Source organism: Balaenoptera musculus, chromosome 2 (assembly GCF_009873245.2).
Source record: "Balaenoptera musculus isolate JJ_BM4_2016_0621 chromosome 2, mBalMus1.pri.v3, whole genome shotgun sequence".
NCBI lineage: Eukaryota > Metazoa > Chordata > Mammalia > Artiodactyla > Balaenopteridae > Balaenoptera > Balaenoptera musculus.
In genome coordinates this window covers 12,979,245-12,992,810 of record NC_045786.1, presented here as the reverse complement: position 1 = coordinate 12,992,810, position 13,566 = coordinate 12,979,245, and the positions used below count along the sequence as shown (strand labels likewise).

Here is a 13,566-nt window from a genome sequence, read left to right as displayed (position 1 = left end):
TGATGAGAGTGGGTGTCCCCCACTATTACTGTGTTACTGTTGGTTTCTCCTTTTATGGCTGTTAGCATTTGCCTTTTATATTGAGGTGCTCCTATGTTGGGTGTATATATATTTACAACTGTTATATCTTCTTGGATTGATCCCTTGATCATTATGTAGAGTCCTTTGTCTCTTTTAACAGTCTTTAAAGTCTATTTTGTCTGATATGAGTATTGCTACTCCAGCTTTCTTTTGATTTCCATTTACATGAAATACCTTTTTCCATCCCCTCACTTTCAGTCTGTATGTGTCCCTAGATCTGAAGTGCATCTCTTGTAGACAACATATATATGGGTCTTGTTTTTGTATCTATTCAGCCAGTCTATGTCTTGGCTGGAGCATTTAATCCATTTACATTTAAGGTAATTATTGGTATGTATGTTCTTATTGCCATTTTGTTAATTGTTCTGCATTTGTTTTTGCAGGTCTTTTTTCTTCCCTTCCCCTTTTGTTCACTTCTCTTGTGACTTGATGACTATCTTTAGTGTTGTGTTTGGATTGTTTTTTCTTTTTTGTGTGTGTATCTACTGCAGATTTTTGGTTTGTGGTTCCCATGAGGTTTTTGGTATAGCAGTCAATATATATACAAGATTGTTTTAAGTTGCTGGTCTCTTAACTTCCAATGCATTTCCTGCATTTGTACTCTCCTGTTCTCATGATTGCTAGTTTTGACATCATATTTGTGTGTGGATGATCCCGTACCTTTATTTCATGTTTGCCTTTACCAGTGAGCTTTCCCATTCATAATTTTCTTGTTTCTAGTTGTGGCCTTTTATTTTCTGCCTAGAGAAGTTCCTTTAGGATTTGTTGTAAAGCTGGTTTGCTGGTGCTGAATTCTCTTGGCTTTTGCTTGTCTGTGAAGCTTTTGATTTCTCTGTCAAATTTGAATGAGAGCCTTGCTGGACACAGTATTCTTGGTTGTAGGTTTTTCCCTTTCATCACTTTAAATATATCATGCCACTTCCTTCTGGCCTGCAGAGTTTCTGCCGAAAAATCAGCTGATAACCTTATGGGAGTTCCCTTGTATGTTAACAACTGTTGCTTTTCCCTTGATACTTTTAATATTTTTTCTTTGTCTTTAATTTTTGGCAGTTTGATTAACATGTGTCTTGGTGTATTCCTCCTTGGGTTTATCTTGTATGGGACTCTCCGTGCTTCCTGGACTTGAGTGTTTCCTTTCTCATGTTAGGCTCATCCTAGGTGACCTCATTTACACTTCCCTGTCTTTGGTCACCCTTCCCGGCAGGTTTCCCAAGCCCCCTTTTCCAGCTGAAGCCCTCTCTGCAGCCTCTCATGCCTACTGGACATCTCTGTTCTGATGCTGTGCTGACAACTCTAACTACTCCGCCTGCTCCCTTTTTCCATGAGTGGAATCAGCACCTACCCCACTGTCCAAACCAGAAAGTGTGCAGTCACCCTCCCTCCACACACACTCCCTGGCACTGTTCACCTCCCATATTCAATCTCTGAGTTCTGTGGATTCTTCTTCCTAAATCTCTCTATACTCTTCCACCACCCCAGGTCGAGCCACCATCTATTCTGGATTATTTCCACAGCCACTCTAGATGACTCTTCCACCACCCCGGGTCAGGCCACCATCTATTCTGGATTATTTCCACAGCCACTCTAGATGGCCCTGCTTACCTCTGTGGCCTCCTCCCACCCTGCAAGTGCTCCCCCTCTGCACACACTGCTCCTTCTCTAGCTAACGCCTACTCATCCTTCAGGTTTCCAATCATCTCTTCCAGGAAGACCACCGAGCCAGATTTAGGTGCCCTTGCTATGTGTTTCCTATCAAAGAACTTACAACACGATACTGTCATTTCCTATGTAATGTCTGTATCGCTTTGCAGGACATGTCTGTGTGGTTAATTATTTTAGCCCCTGAAGCTAGGACAGTAAGCATAAAGACATTCACAAACTTCTGGATGAATAAGTAAAAGGAGATTTCCAAATCTATAAAATTCAAACCCAAACTGAGTGATATCATCCTAAATAATTTAATTGAGAAACAAAAACCTTGAGCCCAGCTTTCAGATGGTTTGGTCAAGAAAAGGCACCTCAACATGATGAGGAGTAAGCTGAGAGTATAGAGGTGCCTTTCCTGTAAGCAAATCCCCATTTGGGGCAGTTGAGGTTTGCACACAGAAAGCTGCCTCCCAAATTCTTAAACTGATTCCAGTTGAATCTGTTTATAATCCTGCATAATTAACAAAATGTGGTTCAAGTATTACCTAATGTCCAGTGACTCAGAAAAAAAGAGTCTCCTCGTCCATCCCTAAGTCTTTACACACAAAAAATACTCTAATTAGATCTTAACATTTTACAGTTGGAAAGGAGTTTGAAGCTCATTAAGCCAATATTTTATTGGTGAATTTGAAGCTCAACACTGTCATTTTACAGGTGAGAAAACTGGGGCTCAGGGAGGCAGAGAAACTGACTCAAGGTCACACCTGGCCTGTTAGTCATAAAGTGGGGTTAGGACTCAGGTGCTGGGTTGTACCTGCCAGTTTGGAGCGTGCTGACAGCAGAGGCGGCTGTTTTCTCAAGATCACATTGATGGGAAATGTTTCACACACACCTCAAACTAATAACTACTTCACTGTCCAACAGGGCAGCCAACCTGAGGGAGAGAACTGGAGGGGAACGTTCCTCAGGCCCGTGAAGAGCTTCTCACTGTAGTGGAGGGGAAATGGCTAGAACCGCATGCCCGCGGGAGTGAGGTGAGAGAGCCGCCGGGCACTTACCTTTTCTTTGTCACTTGCTTCCCTAGCCACTGTAGAGCCCTGAAAGAGAAAGAGATAATGAAAACACGCGCATGCGAGGTATCAGCTTCACGTGAAATATGCAAATGCTCCAGGGCAGAGCACGGAAATAAATGAGCACCGACTTTGCTCTGGCCCCTCCCCGAGTGCGCTGCACCCTCTGCAGGGATTTCCGTCCACCTGTCTCCAACCCCTTCCCTGCCGTGTCACCTGTGCTCTCTTCTCCCTGGTTCCTGTCCTCCTGCTGGAAATCAGAAAACCCAACAATCACGTGAACAATGACTTACTAAACGTGGAGTCAAACATCAATCGCCACAAATGGTTGGTTTGAGGGTCTGCAAAGTGAAGTGGGCCGTCAGCTGGCCGCAGTGACCACTGGGGCATAGAGGCCTCTTTCCCACGCTGCGTCCTCTAGGTGGGGGCGTGCCCTGGGCCCCGACTGCCCGTCTCCCCTGGCTTAGGGTTACTGACGAATGTGCTTCCTCACTTACCATGACTAAGACCCAGTGGGTACTTCCCGGCCCCTTTCACTTTGGAGGTCCCTTCAAACACACGTCTCCTTGCACCGCTTCTGTGTCAGAACCTAGGCTGAGCACAGAGGTATAAAGTAGAAGAAAACACAGTTCTTGGTCGCAGCAATTTCTACTCTACCGCACTGGTTTTCAAAATGATGCCCTCGGTTCTGTGTTGTCTGAAATGACCGAGTCCTCCTGATGCCAACAGGGGTGCTTTGGGGTAGAGTTCAAGAACAGAAACTGTCCTTTGTTTGTGGAAGATCTTAACGCAAAAGAAAGATTAGGAAACAAATGGCCAGTGAATTCCTAACTTTGTTAATACAACAGTGAGCATTTATCCTTTGTGCTCCGTGGTGACCATCGCGGTGTCTCACCCAGCAACGCCCAGTGTTTGTTTGCTGAGTAAACGGCTGGAGGAGGGTCACAGCCCGACTGACTGCTCTCCCTCCCCTCCCAGCACTGGATGCCCAGACTATGACTAGGTCAGTGGAGCGATCCATTTACCTGACTATCTTTTAAATAGATATTTATTGGCCTGGAATACTTGCATTAGCCAATCATTAAGAATGTGTATGTGACTTGGGAAAATTTAAAGTAGCTTCTAGGTTGGCCACTCTTAACATTTTTGCTGTATGACCATCTTGCCTTCGAGCAGCTCAGGCATGAGTCAGGGTGTGTGTAACGTGCTCACAGATGGGGAGCCTCCTTTCACTGCGGAAGGGGGCTGAGCCCAGGCCAGGGGCTCCCTGGGGCCACTTCTCCATCTGCCCCACACTCAGCATTCCCAGGTCTGGTGGATCCGAAAGACCCTGCTGCCAACCCAGGGAAGATGCTCGAAGCTTCTGGGGGATGTGTCGGAGGAGCACAGAGCTGACCCAGCAAGTGAAGATGAACTGTGTAAACTGTTCGTGAAGGAAAGCCCTCTGCCTGGCTGAGCCCAGCAGCTGTCACTTGCAATGGTTTGTTTTTTCCTTTACAGATTCTTGAATTCGGGCCATAGTATCTTCCTCTATACACTGACTGCTAACAAAGAATGTTCCCAAATTTAAAGGGGAGGGGGGGCTTAATACTCAAGTATTAAATACTTGTAATACCTGGGTCTCTGTATCTTTAACCAAGTTTTTTAGTCTCTGTGTGTGTTTTCCCTCTAGGATATAATTTACTCTGCTCCTGATTCTCACTGAAGCTTCGTCTCTATGTAAAAATGCAGAGCATTAGCCTGGAAAAACTCATCCAAATTTAAATTCATTCAGAATTTTAAAATTAAAACAAAATTAGAAACGTAAGTCAGTCAAGGCTGAGAGTTTGAGCCATGAAATGATGCCAGATGCCCAGGTTCCCTCACAACGGCAAGTACTGGCAAGAAAAGTTTATTCTACAAGCTAAAAAGGGAGATGAAATCATGACATCCAAGGTTAAAACTATAACATCCAGTCTATAAGCATAATTTACATCAGGATATGCTTGAACAGGATATGCTCAAGCAGGATATGCTTAAGATAGAGGCACTACCTTAAGCATTTCCGGGGGATAAAAAAGTAGAACCAAAACAACTGCCTTTAAGGGATTATTAGTAGAATGGATGAGACAATGAACATTCATCCACTCCTCCCCATATGCCGTGCGTTATGCTGGACGTGACACATACGTATCTCATTAATCCTCACAGCAGCGGAGGTAAGAGCATCTCTGTTCTACAGATGAAGAAACTGTGGCTCATAGAGGTTCAGCGTCTTGCACACAGCTAACAAGTAGTAAAACCAGGACATGCGGCTTCAGAGGTCATCTGGCTTCTTACATGGGAGAGTCAGGCCAATGAAAAGACCTATAATACTCAGCAGAGTGAGCTAAGTAACACTGCAAAGGGCCTCACGAGAGAGATGGTTCCAAAGAGCCCCGTAGCCCTGTAGGCTGGGATTTCCACCTATAAAATAGCTACGACTTGGAGGCAGGACAGAGCAAAGCTGTATTTGGGAAGCTTATATAGTTCATCTGAACTCCACAGGGTAGGAGATAAGCCTAGAACATTCCCCCTCCCTTAGACTAGCATTTCTCAAAGCATAGTTCAGCACCCAGGGGCCTGCAAAGTCAAAACTATCTTTATAATAATTCTGAGACACTATTTGCCTATTTCACCATCTTGATATTTGCATGGATACTGCAAATACAATGGTGGGTAAAACTGTTGGCAGCTTAGCACAAAGCCAGCAGAGGCACCAAATGGTATTAGTAGAGTTTGTCATAAAACATATGAATAGCCTTGAGGAAGCAGTTCACCTAACTCAGTGAATCCATCATTCCAAATAACCAAAGCATCATGTAGCCAGACCAATGCGTGCAAACAGACTGACGGATCTTAAAAAGCTCACTGATGGGATTTCAGATTCCACACTGTAACTCAGCCTTGAGAAATTACCACTTGTCAGGTTAAGGTGTGATATCAAAGGAAAACATCCACAAATTTCTGAAAAAGTTATTAAAAACTCCTCCTCTCCTTTTCCAACTACATATTTGTGTAAGGTCTGATTTTCTTCATACACTTCAATCAAATAACTTGGCAACAGGTGGACAGCCAAACCAGACAGGATGTTCTAACTGTCTCACCAAACCTGACATTAGACTTGCAAAGATATAAAACAATGCTACCTGTTCCACGAAACTTTTTGATTTGGAAGATATTTTTCATAAAGATATGCTAACATGTAATGGTTTTACTATTTTAAATAAGTTTTTTTCAATGATGTCTCATTTCTAATATTGTAAGTATTAGTAGACATAACCTACATAAGCAGAAGCTTTTTGGGGTCCTCTTTTAAGGGTGTGAAGGAGTCTGAGGTCAAAAAATTCGAGATCCACTGATGAAGACCAAAGGTTGGAAAACTTTTTCTGAAAAGGGTCAGAGGGGTAGTGTTTCGGGCTTTGTGGTCCAAAACGGTCTCTATGGTAACTAACTACTCAACTCTGCTGTTGTTATAGTGCAACCACATACGATACACAAACCACAGGCATTGTGGGGTTCCAATAAAACTATTTACAAAAATGGCCATGTTGGCCGTGCCATGGAGGCAGGTCACAGTCTGCCTGCTCCTGACCTGGACGTTGCCTATGTCGGTGATGCCAGAAGTCAGATCCCCTCACTCCACAATCAGAATTTCCAGTGGTCTGCCTCTCACTTGAGGTCTCTGAAACAGCCTGTCTCCAGGCCCGCTCCTCAGCCTATCCCTCACCTCCTTCAGGTCTGCTGAAGCAAAACCCTGTTCAAAACTGCATCCCTTCCCCGTACTTCCTGTCTTTACTTCTGCCCATGGCACTGATCACTTCCTAGTATACTCCATGATTTACTTACTCCTTTTACTTATTACCATCGTCTTCATCCACCAGAATGTCAGCTCGTTGAGAGCAGGTTTGGTCTGTTTTGTTCATCAAACTATTCCCAGCACCTAAAGCAGTGCCTGGCACATAGCTGGTGTTCAATACATACTTGTTGAATAAAATAGACGTGGTATCTCTCGTAGGTACAAGTGGTCTTCGCTTAACACAAAGGAGCGCTCCTGGCAGCTTTGAGCTCTGGGTGCCTCCTAACTGCTCAGCGTGATCAATTACATACAACGTGGATGACCAAGCTTAATGAATAGAAGTTAATAAAAATCAATCTTACCTTTAAGTCATATTTCCTATATACAGATAAACGGTGGCTGAACACATTTCTTGTAACAATCACATATATTTCAACTCCATCAACATTAAGCCGGTACATGCCCAGGAACTGGGGAAGAAGGGTGATCCCATGACATTCCACTATATACTGCATAGGAGAGAAAGAAAAAAGGGGGGGAAATGATCCAGTCAAAAGGTGTTCATTCAGATGTAAAATGTAACTCTTCTGCTATGGTGTTTATACAAAGTGATAATGGTTTATACAACTATTAGCGTCCTGTTTACAGAAAATGACCATGTTTGTACTGCCTTCAGCAGTACAGGTCTGCGTCCACTGTGCAGACACAGATAAGAAAATTCAACTCTATCTCGAGAGATATCTTCTCCCTAACAAACATTCCAAACTAATTTGTAAAGTCAAAACTTGGATATAATGGCGTAGGGTGAGAGGACAAGTGATTGGTCCTTTCTGTAATTCCTTTAAAGTGAAATCACACTCTACCTGGGGCTGCCATCTTCCTCCCTAGAAGCCTTTACGATGATTTCATGAGGTTGAGGCAGCGTGACTTGGCCACTAAAATCAACTCCTTTAACGGTGTTGAAGTCGAGGTTAAAAAGGAAATTGTGGAGAAAGGTCAGTGTTAGAAGCTGGGAGAGTCGGGCTCCAGTCCTGGTTTTCCTGTTTCTTATTGAGACTCTAATGTTTAAAGTGCCCACTGGTCTCGCAAGGCAAAAGGAATAAAAACAAAAATAAACAAAAGGGACCTAATCAAACTTACAAGCTTTTGCACAGCAAAGGAAACCATAAACAAAATGAAAAGACAACCTACAGAATGGGAGAACATATTTGCAAACGAAGCGACTGACAAGGGCTTAATTTCCAAAATATACAAACAGCTCATACAACTCAACAACAGCAAAAAACCAACAACCCAATCGAAAATTGTTTTTTTGAAAAACACTTCTCCAAAGAAGAAATACACATGGCCAACAGGCACATGAAAAGATGCTCAGCATCGCTGATTATTAGAAAAATGCAAATCAAAACTACAATGAGGTATCACCTCACACCAGTCAGAATGGCCACCATTAAAAAGTCTACAAATAACAAATGCTGGAGAGGGTGTGGAGAAAAGGGAACCCTGCTACTGTGTTGGTGGGAATGTAAATTGGTGCAGCCACTATGGAAAATAGTATGGAGGTTCCTCAAAAAACTAAAAATAGAGTTGCCATGTGATCCAGCAATCCCACTCCTGGGCATATACTGAGAAAAAATGATACTTTGAAAAGATACATGCACCCCTCTGTTCACAGCAGCACTAGTTACAATAGCCAAGACATGGAAACAACCTAAATGTCCATCCACAGAGGAATGGATAAAGAAGATGTGGTGCATATATACAATGGAATATTACTCAGCCATCAAAAAGAATAATGCCATTTGCAGCAACATGGATGGACCTAGAGATTATCATACTAAGCGAAGTAAGTAAACAAGAAAGACAAATGCCATATATCACTTATATATGGAATCTAAAATACGATATAGATCAACATAGCTATGAAACAAAAACAGACTCACAGCTATAGAGAAGATTTGTGGTTGCCAAGGGGGAGGGAGGGCAGGAATGGGAATTTGATTTTAGCGGAGGCAAACTATTATATATAGGATGGATAAACAACATCATACTGTATAGCACAGGGAACTATATTCAATATTCTGTAACAAACCATAGTGGAAAAGAATATGAAAAGAATATATATATGTATAACTGAGTCACTTTGCTGTACAGCAGAAATTAATACAACATTATAAATTAACTATACTTCAATAAAGTTAAAAAAAGTAATTTATGAAAAAATATTCTTCTTTTTTTGGACACATTAAAATGAATACTTTGTATATTTACAAGTGACATTGAATAAAAAATTCATGTCAATGAAGAAATAAATAAACTGCCCACCAGAGCAGCGGTGTGAAAAAGGGCTTGCCCTCGCTCTACAGACAGATGGACACTCTCTGGCCCCATGTTGGATTCATCAAATCCACTGAACAAGTCCCAGAACCGACACCATTTCCAAGGAGAGTTGCAAAAACACAACATGACTTTATCAGTCTTGAATGACCATACTCTAAAAGGCCACAAGATGGAGACACTTCTCCTCAAAAGACCATCCTTACAAACTGGGTCCCATTGCACCTTCCAAAGGAAAGTTAGGTTTTCCTTTCTTTAAAATGAAGGGGAAAGAAGATTTCAAAAAAGCTCTTTTATGCCCATGACATGTGTGTGAACTCTCTAGGATAACTGAACAGCATGAGTAACATGATTCCAAAATTGTAAAAATTGGACCTATTGTGCCTATTTACAGAGATGTGTCTGGAAGAATGGTCACCATGGTAATGGTGAAATTTAGGGTAACTGCTTTCTTCCTTTTTCAAAAAAACAAAAAAAATATTCTCGAATTTTTCTGTTGTACAGTGAACATTTTATAAAAATATGAAAGTAATCAGAATGCCCTTTCAGACTTCTTAGTGGTAAATACTGTAATAACCATCTTAAGATTTTTTTTTAAAAAAGCCTTTAGTTTTTATCATTAAAGAAAAGATGAACAGCATCAGTAGAGGAGTTTGATTTTTGCCACCCAGAGTTTTGGAAGACTTTAAAGATGCTCCTGCCCTTAAAAAAAAATCTTACTGACCATAATTGAGCTACATATTTTAGTTTGATGGATTTTTCTGAGTTTCACCCCCAACCTGTTCTTAATGTGAAGTCTGATCAGAGGAACATTATCTATTTCTCGCCTTTCAAAAAACAGTAAATTAACTTGATTTTCGCTAATGCAAAACAGGTGGTAAAGAGCTCTTGGCTGAAATGAAGATTTCTCACATCTGATGTAAAGAAATAAAGAGTGGTTGTCTGGTACCTCTGAAGAGAGATGGTTGGATGGGCCTTAAACACATGGAGGCACACAGGTTTCCGTTTGGCTGTTCAAGTCCCCTGCCTTTGTGCCATTCTGCTCAGTTATTCTCATCATGGCCTATCTTTTAAAAGTCCTGCTGGCAGAAGATGTCTCTTAGATCAAAATCTTGGTACAGAGTCACAGAGCACCCGGAACAGAGCAGACACTGACCACTATCCATGTTGATGAGTATGTTAAGGAAACCTGACTACTACACAGGAAATCACCGACAAGCTGTTTTCTTCCCCCAGGGGAAAACACACGTACAGATTACATTCCACAACTCCTCTATCTTTAAGATTAAATCAATTACTCCATGTTAAAAAAATAGATCAAATTTGATCCACTTCATCAGCAAGTTTCTATGTGCACTTGTTCTCAAAGGCAAGGCTCACCTATGAGGCTCTCTGATGAACACCTTGAAAAATAGAGATTTAATAAACTTAAAACTCCTGAGTTTATAAATATGTACAAAACCACAACCACAGAAAGCCTATCGTGTTAGAGTCCAGTATTGACAAGCAGCGGTTGGTAGCAAAGGTTTAGAAAGCATTTATGCGTCCAAACTTTGCAGAAGAGAAAACTCTCCCAGTGAACTGAATTTCTGGGTGCGGGCACTGGGAAGACACCGTTTCCTGTCAGTGGAGGAATGTCTCACTGGGTCTGTGAGCCCCCGGCTGGGGCACCACTGCACAAGGAGTCACTGCGTGTGGGAGTTGACACAAACAGGCCCAGATATGATTCCTCTCAGATTCTTCACCAGCTGACCCGGGAAATGCTGTGCACACACCCCTACACCAGTGGGCACATCTATGAGGGTTCCCCCGCCCCACAAACTGCTGGGCGTTATCCCACATCTAGGGAGACCGTAAACTCATCGCCACACCACGCTGCTCGAGCCTTCCTGACCCAGCTCCACATTCACTAGCTGTGTGACCTTGGGGAATTATTCAACCTCTCTCTGTCTCTGCATTTGGAGATGACGCATAATATTAGTAGTTAGAGCACAGGGGTTTTGTGAAGGGTGTGAAGATCAGGGAAACAGCACTGGAAGGACAGCGGTGATTCAAGCAGGAGCCGATGAAACCAGGACCCTGGGGCGAGGGGTGGGAAAGGAAGTAGGGAAGGAGAGGGCGAGGGAGGCGAGGCTTCCACCTGACGTGCTCCTCAAATGCTCCCTGAGAAACGGATTCTATTTAAAGGTAGGATGGGAACTCCCAATTTCAGGGGATCTCCACAGAACAGACTTTCCAAAAATGAATAATGTTGCATGTGTGTGTATTTGTTTACAAAGTGAGGCAATATTTTTGTAAATATAAAAGAAACACTAAACAATTCTATTTCTCACTCATGTTGCTTTTGGGATGAGAACTCTAAGCACTTCCCCTTCAAAAGCTTGATCGCTGACAAATTAACAAAACCGCCTGTAAACAAATGCTGCAAAAATTATTGTAAAAGCGTGTACTGGTGGCACTACAGTATCATGATCAGTTTTTTGGCACGAGCAACCTTTTCTTAATAGTTAAAAACATCCTCAGCATCTATTAATTTCTTTTTAACATTGTTGATTTGATTGCAGGACAATCTAAGGATGAATCTTTGCTTCCTCCTTTTTACATGCTTAATTTCCAATTCTTGTAATTATGAGAATGGAGAAATAGCGACTTAATCCCGAGGGTCACTCTTTAAAAAAGGTGTAGGGGAATTCCCTGGTGGTCCGGTGGTCAGGACTCAGCACTTCCACTGCCAGGGTGCAGGTTCAATCCCTGGTCGGGGAACTAAGATCCCACAAGCAGCTCGGCGTGGCCAAAAAATATAAAATAAAATAAGATAAATGGGGACTCCCCTGGTGGCGCATTGGTTAAGAATCCGCCTGCCAATGCAGGGGACACGGGTTTGATCCCTGGTCCAGGAAGATCCCACATGCCGCAGGGCAACTAAGCCCGTGCACCACAACTACTGAGTCTGCGCTCTAGAGCCCGCGAGCCACAACTACTGAGCCCTCGTGCCACAACTATTGAAGCCTGTGCGCCTAGAGCCCGTGCTCCGCAACGAGAAGCCACCGCAATGAGAAGCCCGCGCACCGCAAGGAAGACTAGTCCCCACAACTAGAGAAAGCCCATGTGCAGCAATGAAGACCCAACGCAGCCAAAAATAAATAAATAAAATAAATTAAAAAAAAAAAAACAAAAAAAATAAGATAAATGAAATAAAATAAATGAAATAAAATAAAAAATAAAATAAAAATAAAATAAGTGTAGGTATTTCTTTCACTTTCAACCACTGTCCTGATGTGGCTACGAGGCAATCCTGCCTCATTGGCAAAGGACATAACGCAGATGTTCCTTGTCTGCCATGTTAAAATCTCAATTTACAGACTCAACAGGTGCAGTGCCCTAGTGCTGCCCAGTAGACTCTTTCCTAGAGGTCAGATGAGTCTGTGGACTTCTGCCCTCTGCCACTCTGAGGTCCCAAGGGAGATAAGAGGTCACAAGTGTACCAAACACTTGGCAAGGCTGGTCCTCCACGTGTGGATCAGGAATTAAGAGCGCACATCTGCCAGAGGGATGACTGTTATGAGAGCCCCAGCTGTGTATGTACGAGCCTGCAGAGCCTTCCTTTCAGCGGCTCCTTAGATTCGGTCCTTTCCCAGAGGCCTTCCCATCTGCGGCCCAAAGCTGGCCCGTTATTTCCACCCCTCCAGGCTCTCTAGGTCACCTTCTCTCACATCAAACAGGGAAAGTCTTGTCTGGCACACGAACTGGCAGCTTTCAGATGCCTGCAATTCAGCGACGACACTGAGCTTCCATCTGAATAAGTCATGGAATAGTTAGTCCCAAATTTTTAACAAGTGACCTTGATGGTCATCAATTCTTCTTACACTTACTGTATGGAGCTAAAACCATCACAAGTATTCTTGGGATCAGCGTCCATATTCTCAGTGTTAAACTCACATTACCTACATTTGCATTTTAATAATATTGCTTTTTATTAAGTATTTTTCACTTTTGCATTTTCATAGCCGGATGCCTCGTGTCACCTTGCGTTGTCATTTATCCTGCGGTGGCTTCTGATTTTTCCAAGAGTGCTTCTCAGACACTTGTATTTGCTGGCAATGTTCATCTGTAACCAATAACAGTTTTTACTTTTTTCTGTCTTCTTTTAAAAAATATCTTCTTGTACAAAACTCCATGGTGGCACCAGTAAAGGCAAATTTTATCTCTTCATTAGTCTCCCTTAGAGCTTTTTCCTGTATAACAGCTTGTCAGAACTGTAATGTAATGACAAACTGACGTGGTGAAATAGGAATTTTAAAAACATAAAATGCAATAGCCACAAGATCTCGGTTTCCTTTGCTCTTGGGTGCTCAACAAGAATAACAAGTATTATGAATCCCTGATTTGTTGCTTCTTCTCATGCAAAATGAAATGCCATTAAAAGATTCACAGCTGACTGAAGGTTTCAGCAGAGAGGATTCTAAGTGACGTACTGGAACGGATAAATATTTATATCTCCGCATGATAGTGTGAACCTGGGCTCCAGCTCTTGGAAATTGCTGTTATTATCATGTTTCACTCATTTTTTTTAGAGGCTTGAAGTGACAATTTAATATAGCATCAAATTAATAC

The 13,566-nt window shown here is 42.5% G+C and overlaps 1 protein-coding gene across 1 annotated transcript in view; it reads right to left on the bottom strand.

Annotated features, from left to right (window-relative positions):
* Window positions 1-13,566, bottom strand: part of PIP4K2A (phosphatidylinositol-5-phosphate 4-kinase type 2 alpha) — a 175,843-nt gene that overhangs the window by 37,078 nt on the left and 125,199 nt on the right. Inside the window, 2 exon segments of the mRNA XM_036843779.1 lie at window positions 2,787-2,825; window positions 6,978-7,124. Of these exon segments, the coding sequence (XP_036699674.1) occupies window positions 2,787-2,825; window positions 6,978-7,124 (186 nt within the window).